Source organism: Lentinula edodes (assembly GCF_021015755.1).
Source record: "Lentinula edodes strain Le(Bin) 0899 ss11 chromosome Unknown C8R40scaffold_56, whole genome shotgun sequence".
Classification (NCBI taxonomy): domain Eukaryota; kingdom Fungi; phylum Basidiomycota; class Agaricomycetes; order Agaricales; family Omphalotaceae; genus Lentinula; species Lentinula edodes.
In genome coordinates, this window is record NW_025764362.1 from 16764 (window position 1) to 34574 (window position 17811).

The following is a 17811-nucleotide window of genomic DNA, read 5'->3' on the forward strand; positions in this document are numbered from 1 at the left end:
TCCCTGGGCACTCCAGCCATTCCAATGGCTACCCCTGCCGTACAGCCTCCACTTGCTGAACGAATTGACATTCACAAATCGTGCAAATCCTTCGAAACATTACTCAGTGTCTTCAATGATTACTGTGAAGCTGCGAGCGCTGTAGTGACTTTACAAAAGAAGATGGCCAAGGCATTGAGGGAAACAGCGGGTATGAAAGTAACAGGAGAGATCGCAGGTGTGTCGTTGACTGATTCGTTACAAGCTCTCAATTAATGTTATTCTGTTTAGCCAATGCTCTGAATACTTCTGCTACCATCTTTGAAGCTCTCTCTGAAGTCGATAGTAAGTTTGCAAAATTAGCCGACAAGGAATATGACGGGGTGAGCGGTGATGTGAAGAAATGGTTCCGGAAGTTGGCGGTGCGTCCGTATATGTATTGCCCCAGATCGACTTAGCACTGATCCAGACTTCTTAGAAAGAAGAGAAGGCCCATGATGAACGCATAGCAATCGCGAATGCAAAGATCAAACAAGCTGGTACGGTAAACTTCTCAATAAGTCACGACGCTCTGCAGTACAATCTACACTCATAACAGGTCTCATGTATGAAAAGAAATCAAAGAAGAGTGCTCGAGATGCTAGCGAAGAACACGCTCGCTATATCAACCTAATATCTGCTATGGGGCCTGAAATTTCTCAGGAGAAATAGTAAGCCTCCTGTATATATCTGCACTATATCATACAACAATGACACTATCCCCAGCAATCACTGCTTACAAGTAACTGAGAGGCATACAGCTACGACCTTTAACGTTGCTGCAAGTGTGTCTAGACTAGCCGACGCTGAATGGCTACGGTCTTGCGAAAGCGTTCGACGTTTCGCACCTTCTGTCGGCAAATTGATTGAATGGCGTACATACTGCGAAGGCGGTTGGACCGGCCCTATTCCAACAGACTTGAGGGATGTCGACGTTCTTCGACCTCCCTCGCCAGCTGATCAGACGCCAAGGGGATCCGACTACGAAGACGACATCGAGCACCGTGCCATTTCAACACCAACTAGGAAAGCAGAAATAATGACCCCGAACGATATGGCAGCCATAGCTCAAGTCGCCAAGTTCCCTCCACCAAGTCTCACATCAAACGACCCCCAAACCCAAACCCAACCTCAACCCCAACCCCTCCCATCTCCAGCACTGACCCAGGCCGGATCACAGTATCAGAGCAAGCAGGACCAGACTAATCAGCAATCCGCACCCCCGTCTTCGTTCGAACCTCCGCGAAAGTTCACAGACAGTGACAACACTGGTTCTGTTCGATCATTATCCCAATTCCCAGCGCCTCCTACACATTTCCCACTACCTCCCCCTTTGACCCAGCGCCGATCAACCGGGTCTTCTTCTCCCGTCACCAGTTTCCCTTCACTCAATGCGAACCGGTTCGAACGCCAGTCTCCTGGGTCTGAAGATGTGCTGGATAACACTACGACTGATTCTTCAAGTAATCCGTTGAAATTGGTGTCTTTTGAGAGGCCGGCTTTGAATGAGACTATCGTCCAGTCAAAACAAGCACAGTCCCCACAACAGTCCCAGCTCGATGAAGCTACTTCGGAACGTAAAGTCTCGACAAATTATACAGCCCGTGATCAACCTTCCGCTTCACCAACCCAGTCTTCTTCTACGCATTCCTACTCCTCGAAATCAGGTCCAGATTCAAAGGAGGAACGAACTGGTTCCGCAGGTCAGGAAGTTGCAAAAGCAGGTAGCAACGGGAGTATTGTTGCCACGATGAGAAATCGGTACTCCTATACGGTCAGTAAAGTTCTGATTACTTTGCGACTGGCATTAACCTATCAGTTTTGATCAGCCTGGAAATACATCACCGCCTCCAAAGGATATTCCTCGCTTACCGTTAAGCGTGAATGACCTCGCCACCCGTTATCAATCTCCTGCTAGTCCTTCCTCACCCCGGCCTCGACCTTTATCCCCCAACGGAACGCGGACGTCACATTCTCTCGATACATTGCGACAAGGCGAAGTACTCAGAGACCAGTCGTCTCCCTCATCGCCAACTAACCGCCCTAGCGAATCAGAATCTCTCGAAGATGAACGCCGGCGCCACCAGCAGCGATTAAATCAGCTTGCAGAGCTCGAGATCCAGGACAAAGAAAGGGAACTACGGCTTAGGGAACAAGAGATTAAGTTGCGCAGTCAAGAGCTTGAGAGAGAGAAAGCGATGTTGATTTCCAGAAACGAGGTTGTTTTTACAAGAGAACCTTCTGATTTGGAATCAATAGCCCGTAACCCGCAACCTCCTTTGCGCCTTCGAGATCGTCAACTATCCTTTCAGCAGCCCCACACAAATGCTGCTTCTAGTTCCTTCCCTAGCCGTCCTTTGTCGCAGTATTCCTCTGCCAGCACTACCAACCTCGTCCCTCCCCGGCCTTCTTCATACGGTGCCAGCGACGCTGGAAGTGCGTATACACGTCGGGATAGTAGTCAAAACAGCTCTACAAGCACGTCAAACCATGCTCCGTATTGCGGCTGCGAAAACTGTTCAGCATCGAAATATAAAACGTCTTCACCTCTAGCTTCGCCTGTTCGCCCTGAGAAGGAAAAGCCCAAAGGGTGGATGCGACGATTGAGTATGCCGATAGTCGGTGGAAATGCGTTTTTGGATTCGAAGAAAAACAAAGACAGTGGGTACGGGACGGGGAAGGGGGTGCGCTCTTTGGATTCCAAGAAGAACGCTAGTACTACTGGATTGATAACTAGCATCACGGAGGAGGGGAGATTTGGTGCTGTTTCTGGGAGAAGGAGCTACGATTCTGGCGGCATCAGCAATCGTAGCACGACGAATCTAGGTTTGAACACAAGACAATAAACATTATACCCTTTTCTATTCCACGAACCGTTGGTATTGGTGTACTTATGCTTGCTTTTTTATGATAATTTACTAGAGTAATTTATATACTCATTGTTTGTAATAAGTATCTTTTGGTAGAATTTTATCACGTCCTTTATGAACTATATATGTAGAACCTCAGTTTTTTTCTCTGACTTCCAAGGCAAACCACATACATAATCATGCGGTAAGTATGTGATACAGGAGCGATTACGGATATAAATGAAGTATGGGGAGATACATCAGGCAGTAACGTATGGAATTTATGAGCACGAGGAGAGCCATGAAGGTGAGCTTGAATCTAGAAGAATATCCAAACTTCGAAGTACGCGTCGCGTACACAGCCACGGTGTGTGCATTCGCGACACAATCAAAGGACCATATTTAACAAGGATACAGACTTCTGGTCTCCATGCTTGTACGAACTGCAAACGTCTTGGGTCATGGACGGCGCAGTCACAACTAAATCGTTGCAGTATATTACTATATATGCGTAAAACGACCGAAACAACTTCCCAACATCGTGCTTGGGAATTGCTTTATTCGTGGGACCTGTGCAGGACCTGGGTCCGTTAGTCGTTTATGGGATGATGGCGTTGAAATGTTCTAGACAGGCGTATGCTGTTGTACAGGTGCAGTACTGCGCCCAACCCCATGCGAGTCCTATAATGAGAAATCGTTTGATTCATCGCAGCACGAGGGAGCCCAAAAAACATACGATTCTTTGTTTCTTCATCGGAGGAGGGATTGGTCGAGGTCTCACGCCATTGTTCCCAGCTCGTGCTCCGATGATCGCCTTGGGAATGGTATTTGGTGTTGCCCCGATGTTGGCAGAATTGCCGTTGAAATTGACTTGAGCTACCCCGTTGCCATTAGCAGGTGCGGGCATAGATTCGTCACGTTCTCTCTTCTTCCCTCGAGGGGGAACAACAGCATTCAACGCATTTGAAGGAGGTTGTGGGGCACTGAACGAGCCTGGTGGAGATACAAAACTTGCACTTAATGGTGGAGCACTGAGTGGATGAGGACCAGTAGGAGTCGCCGTCCGAAGCGGAGTAGTCACTCGGATGCCGGGTCCGGGTATTTGCACTGGTTGTAAACCAGGTTTCGCACTACCAGGCCTGATCGTGGGAGGAGCAGCGGCCGTAGGATGAGGACGAGGTGTACCCGAGCCTGCAGGTCTTGGAGTTGAGGATAAATTGGACGGTCGGGGAGTAGAAGCGAGATTAGGGAATGCAGATGCTGTAGCCGATGTAGGTACTGGAGCAGGGATGGGAGTTGAAGCAACCGGTGAAGATTGGTGTGTTGAGGCTTGTGATTGAGCTTGCATCTGAGCCTTAGCAAGCCGTTTAAGCTCTTTCTATATCACCATGCGTTATAGGATATCGATTCTAGAAGGGAGATAGAGACCCTACCCGTTTCTTTCGATCTTCCCGGGCTTGAGCCGATTCGAGAACCAGTGTACTAGGATTCCACTGCAAAGGAAATATGGAGCCACTCAGATAAACGCAGTCTGAGGTCAAGACTTACACCTTTCAGTCCTTCTAAACTGACGGTGAATGCATCCCTCTGGGTACGAGAGTCAAATTCTGATATTCGTACGCGCTGTTTTGGGGGAGCTAGCATAAGGTTTGTCAAGTAGTCGTCTTTCTTCAAAGAATGTTTTCCTGGATAACCGGATAAGGATCGAGAAAAAAAAGAAAAAATAAATTTCATGAGCGCACCAGGGACACCCTTGATCAGATGCTTATAGCTATTCTTTTTCTTCTTTTCCCCCTTGCCGCCTGGTCCGTCGTCATCATCACCATCCTGACCATCTGCAGCTGGAGTTTGGGCAATTGGCGCAGGCGCTACCTCTTTCCCTTTCCCTTTGTCTGAGGCTCCCATCAACCCATTTTGCCCTGCGGTTGGTGGGGAGGCTGATACTGCTTCATTTCTATCATTTGGAATCGGGGCATCCTCAGACGATGCGTTGAAAAATCGCACGTATTTGTCGTAAGCGTCGTGAAGATGAAACTTGCCCAGTAGATCCTGCGTGCTTTGTATATACGCCGGTAATTGCTGGGGACCTTTGGTTACATGATCTGAGTTAGTTCATGGTTGTAATATTGATATGAAGAAGAGGACCTGGTGTCGGGAGAAAGAGTTGTGAAGGTTGGTCGGCATGAGAGTGTGGCGTGTTAGAAGGGTTAGCGGAAGACGTAGGGTGAGATGGGGAACTGCGTGGATTTGAAGGGCCTGCGACAGCGTTTGGGCTGGTACTTTCCATGAGATAGGACTCGCCGTTGTCGCCGTTCAGGGCAAAAGATATTATTGACTAACCGTGACAGGATGTCCTTTGTTCTTGTTTGAAGCCAATGCGGTCCGGAAATTCCGAAAATGATCTGGTTCTGCAGTTCAACCACAGTTGATCAACGTTTAGTTCTTCACAGCACTTGATCAAAAGAGTATATGTTACATGCATACGGTATAGTAAGATACGATACAATGAAATAAGTATGGGAATAATACAAGTTATTATCCTTAATATTCTAACCAATTCGCCCCCCCCCCTCACGAAATCACACTAGAACTCATAAGTAGTATGAGGAAATCGGTCAAGCTTCCACCACCGGAACTGTAGCGTCAGAGCTACCGCTGCTCGAGCCCGAATCCGAGCCTGAACTTGATTCCAAACTCGTACCCCCAAATAAGTCTTTGCTAGCCCTCGACCTGCCCCTCTCACGCTCAACTCTTTTCTTCCCTTTCATCTTTTGAGCCCTATGAATCAGAAGCTCTCGTTCCACGGGACTCCGTATCATGAAGGCACAAACCAACGCGGCAGTCAATATTGCACAACCGCAAACGAAAATAGCTTTCGGGAAGAAAGCTACGGTGTTTCCGTAAAGCAAACCGAAGAATAGAGGCTGTATATCGTACGAAACGATAGGAGAAGATCGCATTCGGAGGAATGGTAAAGTTTGGTCAAACAGTGTGGCAAGTGAAAAGAAAATCCGACTCACCCCAAGGATCATCTGTCCAACGGCCTGTAACATTGACAGCGCTCCGAAGAGTTTTCCAATTCCAGTATCTGCTTGAGGTTTGATTCCTCCTCCTCCTCCAAACTCTTCTTCTTCTTGCTGTTGTTCCTCTATTGTCCGATCTGGATCTGCCTGTCCTTCCAGTAGCTGTCTTGCCTGAACAATACACAATGCCAGACTTTGGCATGCCGGGATGAAGCCTGAGCCGATACTGCTTAGACCACTGGCGACCACGAAGAAGACCGTGCTTCGCGTGTTTGGGTCGTGAATCCAATTAGGACTACCAAGGCTACCAGGACCGATATCAGCAGTAGTATGCATTTGATGCGCGATACGAGGTGTTGGAATGACAGTGACCAGGAATTGTGAAAAGATATCAATGAGGATTGAGCATCGAGTTAAGAGAAGGTCAAAGTTTATCTCTACTGCAAGACGACTCTTAGTCGGCTTTGCTTGTTTCCCTTGACCGGGAGGAGGTTTCGGCTTAAAAGTTGAGATAATGCCTTGATTTATTTAGTTAAGAAGCCGAAAATACCTTGAACGAGAAAGGAAAAGCTTACTGGGTAACAAGAACAACAACCCAAGTGCTCTTAAACCACCGAGATACGAAATGTAGTAGCTAAGCTGGTCGGCGGCCCAGTTATACGTGTGAACGACATAGAGATACTTTATCTGGTAAACACCCTTTGAAGAAAACACGGTATCAGCTTTTTATCTGAATATTAAGTTATCGATGAACCCATACCGTGGAAAGCATATACAAAAACATTGCCATAGCAAGGAAAGTTAAACTCCAATCTTTCCTCTTCCGGATTCCAGTATTCGTAGTTTCCGTGATAACAACGGGAAGGAAGAGTGCCAAGGGACTGAATACACGCCCCAGAGTACTGCTCTTTCGCGGTGCCGCTCTAGGTTCATCGGGTCCATGAGTGGGACTTGCATTTGCACTCATAGAGTCGTTATCAGATCGTGATCTGCCTTTGGCGTCCGGACCGTCACCATCATGCGCCAACTTTGCCTTGTCCTGCTGTTCCTTTGACAAAGATTCGGGGAACAAAAAGGTCGTCAGGAGGAAATTCATAAACGATAAACATATCGCTAGCCAGAAAACTTCTGTCACGCTTTTGCCCTGGATTACACGAAACCGGAGAAAAAGTAAGTCAGTAAAAATAGCGATGAGAATGCGAGATTGCAAAATATACGAGTAACCGTATGCTCTAGTAAACTAGTGAGCGCTTAGTAACTCACTTGCTTATTGATAGTTCCAATCCTGTCAATCCCTGGAATACCATTCCTAATGATCCACCCACCAATCACCGGCCCAATACTAAACCCAAGGAAGAAAACCCCATTGAACCTCGAAAAAATAGTCGCACGAGAGCCTGGACTAGTACAGTCCGAGACATACGCCGATGTGGCTGACTGGAGTGTAGACCAGCCTCCGAGTAAGCCTTCGATTATCGGTGCGATGACGAGTAATTTATGACCGTGAGCGGCTAGAGGTGAACCGGGGGTCGCGACTAGAATGAATGTAAGGTCCCTAAAGGAGCAAAGAAACAATGCGTTAGCACACGGCAGACTCGATTTATAAGAAACGATAGTCAAAAGCGTCAACAGCATCATACCGCCTTGGTAATAGTCATGATGCTCGCTGTGATGGCATGCGGCATCAATCGCACGGGCTCAATGAAGAGCCTAGCACGCTCCGTATGAGTGTATGTACAGGCAGTGCCTCCAATGATTCCCAGAACGGACATGGGAACGGAAATGATAAATGAACGATCATGAACGCAAACCCGGACGTACGTTAGAAACAACCCCAAAGTTGCCATAGCCAAAACCCTAGTCCTCCCATGACGTTCGCTGAAGTGGCCCCACCAGCCAGTACTGAACGCCGATAATAGACCCATCGTAGTAGTCAATATTGTTTGAATACGTGCAGCTTCTTTCTGGACTTGAGGATCTCTGATACATTGTGGGGATGGTAATTTCCGAGGGTCGTCGTCGGGATCGGGTTCGTCGTCGTCTGGAGGGTCAACAGGCGAGGTATGTTCTGTGGATGTTGGAATTGTAGGAATTGAAAGGTGTTCGGGTAGATGAGGTCCCAGAGGGTCGAGTGTGTAATATAAGGAAAGAGTGTGTGAGTCAAGAAGGTTCAGGCTAGCATTATCTAGCGTATGGTTGTATGTACGCTGAGTGTGGTGGTGTGTAGATGCACAAGCCAGCTGAGTGAAGACTTCGACGCGAGGTGCCATAGTCATACCACGCTATAATAGTACAAGTCGTCGTCAATCGTGAATTGAAGTGAAGGAAAGATGATGTGAGAAACTCACAACGAGAGACGCGGTAATCGCGAACGGAACCAGCCTGTTTGTCGCGTGAGCTAGTCAAAAAACGCCCTAAGAAAGAAGCGCACCATAGAGGTCTTGCTCTATAGAAAGGCTTTCTCATCCGAGCCTCATTTCGAGGCTGACTGGTACTCGTTCCTAGTAACGGAACCCGCTCACTAGCTGCACTAGTGGCTTGTTGGCCCGCCGCCATTGTAGATAAAGTTAATGGAATGTTCAAGAGATATTGACCTTCTCAGGTGATAGTACGAAAGACAGAAAAACAGGAGGGAGAGGATAGCCAGTTACGGAAAGAAGGAGAGAAGATAAGGTCAAATATATATGAGAGGTTACAGACCGTGAACACATGTTGAGATGATTATGAACAAATTATTGACGCCCCCAAAGTTATCCTTTCGGCGTTTGCCTTCCCCGCGAATCCGGAACCCGGATCCGCGTCTTGCCACTAGTACCAACAGTTATTAGCACAATGTTTACTCGTGTAAAGCGACTGTTGAACCGCCTTTCATTGACTTTCTGACTCTCTGAATGAAACTCATAGATAACATGAACCCAATATACGCTACTATCAGAAAGAACCTCAAAGGAAACGCATGTTCAAAACGTTCAACATCAAGCAGCACCGTGGACCCTGCCTTCTTCAACTCAATTCCCTTCTTAAACTCAGACCATTCGGAACGCACAAACCGTTTACCTAGGTTATCCATTCAATCTACTTCTTCCCTCTTGCCCGCGATCTTAGCCACCATAGAAGTGCTTGGCTTATATGGGCAGACGGACCTCCGCCAGCAGAGTCTGGAAAAAAGTCTAAATATGTATAGCGGAAAGCCTAGTTTATACAGGTTTCTACAATATGTAGGTCCAATTTTTTTTTAAGTTAAAATTTCTAACGTGGTTATGCACTGTTGGATATTTGTAAACCATCATGGTCATACTCAAATTTCTCATGTCAACATCACGTTTACCGTTATCCATTATCGATCCACTAAGTACATTGGCGGTTGTCTAGGTTCTCTTCACACTATCATCACTAGGCTCCACTGTCATGGACCACACCTTGCTGGGTACATTGTTTGTCTTTGGTGGCAATGAAGACAGACTCGTTGTGTTTATTTGTGTGACCGTAGAGCACGAGGGTGTTGATACACAAGCAAGAGAATATGGGTATGCACTAGGCAAATTATCAACACAAGAAGGTCCCGACTGGGGTGTAGCAGGTGGTGGACCTTCGGTCAATGTAGCTTGGGTCATATCACTGACTGAAGCAGGATCTATGGAAAGGTAAGGTAGGAATGAACAGCAGATACAACGAACCAGAGGTGGTCTCTGAAACCACACGAGATGATAACACAGGATCTATGGAAGTCTGAGAAAGGAAACAGGATAATGTTCGACGACTAACCAAAGGATCCCTGAGACGGAAGAGGAGGCAATGGAACATTGAGTACTGATACTGCGCTGCGGTCTGTACTGGACATCCTGGAAGTTCAGTGAATGCAACAATAAGCGAGACTAGACTCGAACCAGTCTGCTGCTGAGAAGCAATATGCGGAATCACTTTCTTGGCAGAGACTGACACCTTTGAGCACCAGTTTCCAAAGTGTCAACATCCGAAGCTACTGGCTCGAGTCTAAAGCAAGACCTGCATTATATGTTGATAACATTGCATCAGCCCCTGGGTCAGTGGGCGGTAACTCAGCATTGAGAATGTAACAAATAAGGATGCAGTGGCCCTCAATTGTTCCCACTTCCATTAAAGAACAATGTATCAAGAATTTCTTGGATCTAATGTCCACTGAAAAGTTGAAAACTTTCACCTGCACATCTTCAAGTTCCGTGGATGAATTTATTTTGCAGTCGCACGAGCTCAATGTTGAGTCTGTTGATATGACATCAACTACATACTAGTGTACCCCTCTCCCTCTGGGGCCCTACTTACACCTTGCTTGGCTTTGTGTTTAGGGTTACTGTATCACAGTCATAACAATCATTTCCTAACATTAATCCTAAGTACGGGTAGCGGGCTATGCCGCTGGCCGGCGCTAGGACGTCTTTTCCACAGAACCACCATCATCTATTGAGCGCTTAACTCTCGAAATCGCCCGCCCTCTCTAAAACACACATAATAACATCCTAAAACGTCGCTAAACGACGCCAGCAATCGCTCCCAGCCACTGCGTTCCCAGCAGGCGAAGAACTAAGGACCCTCGACGCCGTGTCTAACAAGAAACAAGAACAAGCCGAAAACCCCGAAGGGCAACCACTCGCCTATCTCTCACACGGCGTTCCTTGCCCAGCCCATTCATCCTTGCGCTTGCGAACGGTCCATACAGCGGAGAGCTGGACCTTCCCTCTTAAACATTACATTCCCCAATCTTCGCCTTTCCCATCCTCCCGAACGTAAACCCCTATTTGTTCTACCCCCTTCTTCCTTCCCCAACCCCATATAATTCCATCATGTCCAACAATGACAGCCAGGACTACCCTGTGGACTACGAAGACGATTACTTTAGCGAAATGGAGTTAGAAAATGCGGAAGATCAATCCTCTCAGCAATTGGACCAGGAGCAGGACCATCAAACTGCGGAATGGAGGGACCTCGCTAACATCGCTATTGCCGACTCCCTTTCGCCAACGCCTGCACCCATCTCTTCCGCCACTTTCTCCCTCGATACACGCTTTCGCGACCTAGGCCGGGAGCTCCGTGCTCGGATGATCACTGCCTCTTCATCGAAGGAACGTACTCACCGTCAATCCGCCAATCAGTCGGCAGAAGCCTTTGCTGCTGCTGGCGGGATTGTCGCCACCCCTTCTCCCACTCGCCTACAACCACCAAGCCGTCGTGGCCACAAACTGGGAGGCACCTCGAAGCCTCGCAAACCAAAGAACTCTGATTCAACTCTACATCCAATCGCCTACCCTCAGTCTTCGCTGCTCGACCAGGGCTCCAATAAGGAGACAAAAGCGCAGCAGATGCACCGACTCGAATGCAACGTTGTCCGCTTAGAGGCGCTCATTAATCGTCGGACGGAGGAGATCCAGACCTCGACTGCCTCCGCCATTACCTCGCTTCGAGAACAAATTACACATGACATTCAAGTGGAGATGTCTCGAAGTGAGGAACACTCTGCTTTGAACCTTGCTCCCCACCTCCAGGAGCTCAAGAGTCTTATCCATCAGGAGCTCAAAGTGCTGGAAGGACAACTCAAGACTCTCATATCTTCGTCAATACCCCTGGAAGCTATGAATGAGCTTTTACTCACAATGGAGACCCTCCTCAATCATTCACCTTCCTCCTCTGTATCTACAACTACATCTCCCCTTGTCCAGCCCTCTTCCCCTCCTGCCTCGTTAATCAATCGCATAACAGACTCTCCATTGCCAAGATCCGCAATCAAGCGCCAAGAGCCTCTGGCAGATGATGGTGAGCACAGACAAAAACGTCTTTGCAGCGATCCTCGCTTTGCCCACTCTGCTACGGTGATTCTTCCCCCAAATGCCCCAGCCCTCCCAGCGATGGTGAACCCTCACATTTTCGACATGTACCGCCAATGGTCATTAGCGCTGAGTTCCGCCCGAGGCGTTACACTACCAAATGTGGGCTTCATCGAACGCCTCGGTCCTCGCAACGTTCGACTCTGTTTCTCACCTTTCGGCCTCGAGGCTTTCCTGTCCACCACCACATGGAGGTGCCAACTTTAGCACACATCATGGTCTTCCGGGACAGCGCGGAGTAACGCTTACAACTGAAGGCGGTTGCAGACAGTGACCAGTCTCTGTCATACACCCCTTCATTGCCGACACCTCGTGTCCCCGGCCGCTACATTGCCTTACAGTCTTCACAATCCTCTCTCCACTCCTCTGTACACATAGATAGCTCTGTCTCCCTAGACACTCTTACACTTGAGGGTCCCTCAAGGGTCTCTACTCTTAGCTCTGTAATTAATAATAATCGACGTATCCCTCTCTCTTCTTCCTCTACTCACAACATCCCACCCCCTCACTCTCTCCCTCCCCCTCTCTCTAATCCCACATTGATCAATAATGGCAGTAAAATTCATATCTTGTCCTGGAATATCAACGGCCGCTACTTGTTAAATTACCTCTGCTCAGATTTTGTGAAGATCATCACAAGCTATGACATTATAATGCTCCAAGAAACTCGCATTCAAGCGGGTACTACAATATGCCCTCCAACTGGCTTTACAGTCTACACCCGAAATCGTCGACGAATTGCAGATGATATTGAAAACCCTTGGGGGGTGTGGCTACCATTGTTCGCGACAGCCTTCGGAGCTCTGTCAGACTAGACCTGAGTAGTCCGGATATATTAGCAGTCCAGGTAAACGGTATTGTACTTTTCAACTCTTACATCATCCCCGAATCTTCCCGCACCGATTGGACCCAATGGGCTGACCTACATCCTTGGGATGCCCTTGCCCAAAGCATTCGTCTCGCTACCTCCCTGGATCTCCCTTTCATTATAAGTGGCGACATCAATGCCCGAACGGGGTCCTCTTCTCCCTATCCAGAGCACGCACCTCGCCAATCTGCTGACTCAGTCATCTCCACCCGTGGCCGCCGCCTTCTTGAACTATGCGCAGATCTTCACCTGACAATCATGAATGGCTGTTCCACCATCCCCGGCAACCACAGCAGCTGGACCTCCTTCCAACACCGATGAAGCACTGATGGGACACCAGCTACTCACCCCTCCGTAATTGACTATGTCTTGGCCTCACCGCTCTCCTCATACTTTATCTCTAAGTTAGCAGTAAGCCCGGAAACAGAATGGTCTGACCATGCTTACCTATCATGGGATCTATTTGTACTGGGCACTGAAATTACACGTTGCCCTCCTGTACGACGCCCAAGGCCTCATATTGCTATCCCATTACTCTCCGATATTGATCACCTTCAACATGAACTGCTGCACTCTCGGAACAAGTCGCACCACGAACGCTTACTCAAGGTCTATGGCCATGCCAGCTGCCATCCCCAGTCTACACCTCTAAAAATTTTCACCGATGGTTCTTGCCTCAAGAATAACACTGCCGCTGCATGTGCCGGTCTCGGAATCTATGTGGGACCTAACCACCACTTAAACCTTTCTGCGCGTATATTAGGTCCTCAGCGAAACAACCGCGCTGAACTCTATGCCATCCTCGCCACCATTCAGCGCACCTCATTAAGTCGTACACTTGAGATCTACACTGACTCTACCTACGCTATCCAGTCCATTGTATATAACGCACCTGACAATGCTCAATGCTGCTGGAATTGTCCTAACGGGGACCTTCTTCAAGTAATCGCTCAGTGGATCTTGGCTAGGGCCTCCACAATTGCATTTACTCATGTCCATGCCCACATCGGCATCACTCAGAATGAGCAGGCAGACCAACTCGCAAAAGCTGGTGCCAATCTCCCTCTACCTCAACAACACTCCAACCTCGACTTTCTTTCCTTACCTACCCCACCTCCATTTATCCCTCAATCACATACGTGCATTGCCAAAGTCTCTACCACGTTACCGGACCCTCGTTCATCTGTGTCCACTATGGCTCGCTGTATCCCTGCTACCTCTTCTACAGTTGACCACCGTGGTCGCTCTCACCGACGGAAGATGGAGGATGCAAACTTATCACGCCTGCGGCTCGCTGCTGACACTGGTGGTGCTGCCTTCTGGAAGTTTTACAAATCCCTACGCAACCCTGACAAGCCCCTACCTAAGGTTACACTGGAGCAACTGACGAGCTGTTTCATTCCTCGCATGAACCCTCCCGATCCTCATACTACCTCCTTCGATCCCCGATCCCCCCAACACGAAAGCTCCCGAGCTGAGGCTATCCTGAACCCTTCACCTCCTTCACCAATTCCCTCATTTAACTCTTCAATATCTGAAGACGACATCGGCACCATCAAGAGCTACCTTAAACGCACCACCCATTCAAACTCGGCTGGTGTTGATCTTGTCACATATTCAACTATCGTGGACATTGATAATGACCGCTTGGCCTCCTTCTTTGACCGCGCATTCACGCACAATGAATGTCCTACATCGTGGCTCACATCTCTGATTGTGGCAGTACCTAAGCCAGGAAAGGACGCAACTGACCCAAACAACTACCGAGCGATCGCCTTGGAAAGCTGTATCCTCAAATTTGCCTCACTCCTACTACATCTCAAGCTGAGCCAGGCGCTGGAAGAGGCTAACGTTCTACCTGCCTCACAGAACGGATTTAGGGCAGGATACCGGACAAACAACAACGCATTCATCCTCCGCACCCTCATCGAAAAGGCTAAATCTCAGGATGACACCCTTTACGTGGCTTTTGTAGACATCTCGAATGCTTTTCCATCAACAAACCAGAGCAGCTTATGGAACAAGCTGGCTGACTACAACTTGACAGGCAAATACTTCGACTGGTTACGCTCCCTTTACAACCAGATGACCTATGTCATCGCCCACAATGGTGACATCTCTGATCGTTTCCGAGCTATGTGTGGGGTTTTGATGGGCGACCCCTCCTCTCCAACTCTCTGGAACATCTTCTTGTCCACCTTCAATCTCATCCACGACCCCAATGACCTCGACCTACTCGGCATTGTCATATCTCATCTCGAACACGCTGATGACATTGCCCTGATCTCACGCTCTTCACATGGCTTGCAGTCCCATCTCAAGGCCTTCGAAACTTACTGCCATACAAACAACCTCTCCATCAGTGCTGGGAAATCCTGGGTTATGGTCTTCGGCCGCCTACCCTCACCCCTGCCCACCTTATACCTTGCAGGCGAAGTACTATCCTACCGAGACTCTGTACGCTATGTCGGACTCCACCTCCAATCCACACACCGACATCTATTTGCTGCGCATTATACGGTGAAGCGTGACTCTGCAATCACTGCTGCTGGCGGCATCGCTGGCTGCGACCTCATCATTGGACACCGTCGTCTTGACCCGCTGATTGCAAAGCAACTCTACTCGGCACTCATTGACTGTCACCTCATCAATGGCTGTGAAATCGCGATTGACACCGACAAACACTTACTGTCCATGCTCGAACAGGTGCAGCTTCTCTTCCTCCGGCGGATGCTAGGTCTCTCTCGTCGCTCTATGGTCGCTCCTCTCTTCACTGAGACTGGCATCATGCCCATCCGCATTCGTCGAGTTATTCTTGCTCTCCGATACCTCATTTACCTTCTGAAACTCCCACCTGACCATTACGCCTATCTCGCGCTCCAGGAAAACAACAATCTTCGAACTCAGGGCAGGAAATGTTGGCTCTCGGACCTCGATTGGGCCATCACCCACCTTCCATCCTCAACACTCTCCCTTCCCCCACTGGCTCAGCTCTCGGAGCAATCCGTTCTCCAACTAATCAAATCTATCTCTCACGAGTCGGACGCCCACCTCCAGTCAGAAGTTGACAACAGCCATCGCTTAGCATTGCTACACAACCGCCGGGAACCACAGAAAGAAGGACCAGCCAAGTACATCGCTCGAACGCTGCGCCACTACCTCATACTAATCCAAAATCATGACCATCGGCGGACTCTCACCAGATTAATATGTGGTGACATGGTCCCTCTCACATTCCGCGCTTCTCCGGCGAGAACGGACCCCATATCTGAGGCAGAACAACACACAAAGGGATGTCGGTCATGCCAATCACCATTTCATCCAGAATCTCCCCAGCATATCCTCCTTCAATGTGTAGCTGACGATACCACCACTGACCTACGAACCGCCTTCCTCCTCGACATATCACCATTCATCCCTCTTCCCCGAAGCCGACAATTTTCTAATGCCGAGGCTCTTCATTACCTCAAACTCTTCATCTTCAACACCACGTTCATCACTCGCACAGCACGTTTCATCCACGCTACTGTCGTGCATTGGAATTCACTACACCAACTTCACATGGCCTGTGAAGAGGAGTGCGAGGAAGACGAAGGTTAGACAATCATCGTTCATCATCTACCCTTTCCTCTCTTTCTTGTCAAGGCAATGGCATTCTTCCTCTCTCTTCTTCCTTGTGTTCCACTTCACTCTCGACACGATTTTCCTCCAATCCCTTCAACTTCTCCTTTCGTACTCTCTTGCGTCCCTTTCGTACTCTCTTGCGTCCCTTTCGTGCTCTCTTGCGTCGTCGTATCTTCATCGCTCGTACCATTTCGTATCTCTTCTTGTCGCTCGTACTCTTCCGTTTACTCTTACTCATCTATTTCTCTTGCACTCTCACATCTCTTGCACTCTCAATCTCTCGCACTCGCTCTTTCTCGTACATTATTCTTACTCGTATGCGGTACATCAGCAGTAGTCTACCCTTCCCTCTGCGGACTGAGCTCGCTATTGTTCATGTACTGTAACCGGCTGTTCCGATGCGGGACCCCGTCTCTAGGGACGGAGCCGAGTATCAATCTATCTATCTATCTCAAAAGTGTTCAGCGCTCGTTAACGCTTACATGACATCTGCTATTCAATCCGTCACTTGCATCCGGTCAAGCCAGGAATCTCAGTGTGTTAGTACTTTGCAGTTATCGTCACATATCCTTGATCAATCCTGCTCCAGAAACTTTATGGAAACATTCTGATTCATTCCTACAACCTCTTATCCTGTTTTCGCGTTCAATTTCGATGATGTTCAGCAGTGGAACCTTCACCTTCTGCTTTCGAGGAGTTGTCACTCATCCACGAACGAGAATTGTCCTGGGAGGTATACATATTGATAATATATGTAACCTTTGGCCTGCCGTGAAGCAGCAGGGAACAACTTGCCAACCTCTGCCAACGGATCCGGGAGATTGAGTCAAGAAACACTCTAGCGAACAACTTAGTATTGGTATCGACTTCGCATGACTCGGTAGTAGAAGTCAGTCTTTGAACTGTAGCAATCAGTATATAAGGATTGACCTGTGTAGCATCTAAAGGATAAGTCTCAGGTGTATTTTTTTTGATTCATTCAAGTTGAGTGATCTCCCTGATCCTTACATCCTAACTCCCTCCATAAGGAGCCAAATAGACCATGCTAGAAATGCGTTACATCGCAGCCTATCTCCTCCTTCAGTTGGGTGGAAACTCCTCCCCTTCCGCCTCCGAAATCAAGCAGCTCCTCTCCGTGGTTGGCATCGAGGCAGAGCACGACCCCTTTCCGGGGTTCAAGGGAAAGATCTTCAAGAACTCATTGCTGAGGTCTCCACTAAGTTGAGTTGGGTTGCTTCTGGAGCAGGAGGTGCTGGCGCTGCTTTTGCAGCAAGTAATGCAATTAATGGTACGCAGGAGGAAGGAGAGGTAGAGGTGTTTGATGAAGAGATGCCAATTTGTCTCTTCGATTAGTACTAAATTGGGGTTGTACTATTGGTCGCGATAATGATATGTTGCTCCTCTATGATTCTTTTATCCACCGGAAACATGCTGAATTTGACGAGATGACAAGATATTCGCCGAGGAAAGGGAAGGGGAGGCACTTGAGCGATGGTGATGGGACTTGATGGGACATTGAGGGTCATGTAACCGTATACGACCGTGCGTAATGTATTATGTCGTTGTCCTTA

At 48.4% G+C, this 17811-nt stretch overlaps 6 protein-coding genes across 6 annotated transcripts; 3 read left to right on the plus strand and 3 right to left on the minus strand.

The window, feature by feature from the left end:
* Nucleotides 1-24: 24 nt before the first annotated feature.
* Nucleotides 25-2864, plus strand: C8R40DRAFT_1176781 (uncharacterized protein; the record flags this gene model as incomplete). Its single annotated transcript, XM_046232568.1, has 6 exons — nt 25-217; nt 271-401; nt 458-518; nt 578-689; nt 745-1792; nt 1848-2864. The coding sequence occupies 6 exons, from the start codon at nt 25-27 to the stop codon at nt 2862-2864; spliced, it is 2562 nt and encodes an 853-aa protein (XP_046080379.1).
* Nucleotides 2865-3024: 160 nt separating this feature from the next.
* On the minus strand, nt 3025-5369 carry C8R40DRAFT_1131070 (uncharacterized protein). Its single transcript, XM_046229198.1, has 6 exons — nt 5013-5369; nt 4610-4954; nt 4416-4552; nt 4301-4360; nt 3604-4245; nt 3025-3548 (listed from the first exon to the last, which is right to left on the minus strand). The coding sequence occupies exons 1-6, from the start codon at nt 5152-5154 to the stop codon at nt 3492-3494; spliced, it is 1383 nt and encodes a 460-aa protein (XP_046080380.1). The 5' UTR covers nt 5155-5369; the 3' UTR covers nt 3025-3491.
* A 113-nt stretch (nt 5370-5482) lies between these two features.
* On the minus strand, nt 5483-8356 carry C8R40DRAFT_1059781 (major facilitator superfamily domain-containing protein; the record flags this gene model as incomplete). Its single annotated transcript, XM_046225300.1, has 9 exons — nt 5483-5791; nt 5888-6408; nt 6466-6589; nt 6651-6710; nt 6747-7034; nt 7154-7445; nt 7712-8172; nt 8239-8272; nt 8322-8356. The coding sequence occupies 9 exons, from the start codon at nt 8354-8356 to the stop codon at nt 5483-5485; spliced, it is 2124 nt and encodes a 707-aa protein (XP_046080381.1).
* An 807-nt stretch (nt 8357-9163) lies between these two features.
* Nucleotides 9164-9719, minus strand: C8R40DRAFT_1131080 (uncharacterized protein). The gene is made up of 2 exons (XM_046229199.1): nt 9656-9719; nt 9164-9609 (listed from the first exon to the last, which is right to left on the minus strand). The coding sequence occupies exons 1-2, from the start codon at nt 9692-9694 to the stop codon at nt 9259-9261; spliced, it is 390 nt and encodes a 129-aa protein (XP_046080382.1). The 5' UTR covers nt 9695-9719; the 3' UTR covers nt 9164-9258.
* A 991-nt stretch (nt 9720-10710) lies between these two features.
* Nucleotides 10711-11955, plus strand: C8R40DRAFT_1074117 (uncharacterized protein; the record flags this gene model as incomplete). Its single annotated transcript, XM_046226670.1, has 1 exon — nt 10711-11955. One exon carries the CDS (start codon nt 10711-10713, stop codon nt 11953-11955), a length of 1245 nt encoding a protein of 414 aa, XP_046080383.1.
* Nucleotides 11956-17010: 5055 nt separating this feature from the next.
* C8R40DRAFT_745162 (uncharacterized protein) lies at nt 17011-17646 on the plus strand. Its single transcript, XM_046236080.1, has 3 exons — nt 17011-17129; nt 17188-17223; nt 17280-17646. The coding sequence occupies exon 3, from the start codon at nt 17283-17285 to the stop codon at nt 17463-17465; it is 183 nt and encodes a 60-aa protein (XP_046080384.1). The 5' UTR covers nt 17011-17129; nt 17188-17223; nt 17280-17282; the 3' UTR covers nt 17466-17646.
* Nucleotides 17647-17811: the final 165 nt, after the last annotated feature.

Excerpts from the sequence above, each read along its gene's own strand:
- C8R40DRAFT_745162 (XM_046236080.1), top strand. The coding sequence starts at position 17,283 with ATGCTAGAAATGCGTTACATCGCAGCCTATCTCCTCCTTCAGTTGGGT.
- C8R40DRAFT_1131080 (XM_046229199.1), bottom strand. The coding sequence starts at position 9,694 with ATGTTCCATTGCCTCCTCTTCCGTCTCAGGGATCCTTTG. Across the intron at positions 9,610-9,655 it reads TCCGTCTCAGGGATCCTTTG|ATCCTGTGTTATCATCTCGT; the intron begins GTTAGTCGTCGA and ends AGACTTCCATAG.
- C8R40DRAFT_1131070 (XM_046229198.1), bottom strand. The coding sequence starts at position 5,154 with ATGGAAAGTACCAGCCCAAACGCTGTCGCAGGCCCTTCAAATCCACGC. Across the intron at positions 4,955-5,012 it reads ACTCTTTCTCCCGACACCAG|GTCCCCAGCAATTACCGGCG; the intron begins GTCCTCTTCTTC and ends ATGTAACCAAAG. Across the intron at positions 3,549-3,603 it reads CGATGAAGAAACAAAGAATC|GACTCGCATGGGGTTGGGCG; the intron begins GTATGTTTTTTG and ends TTCTCATTATAG.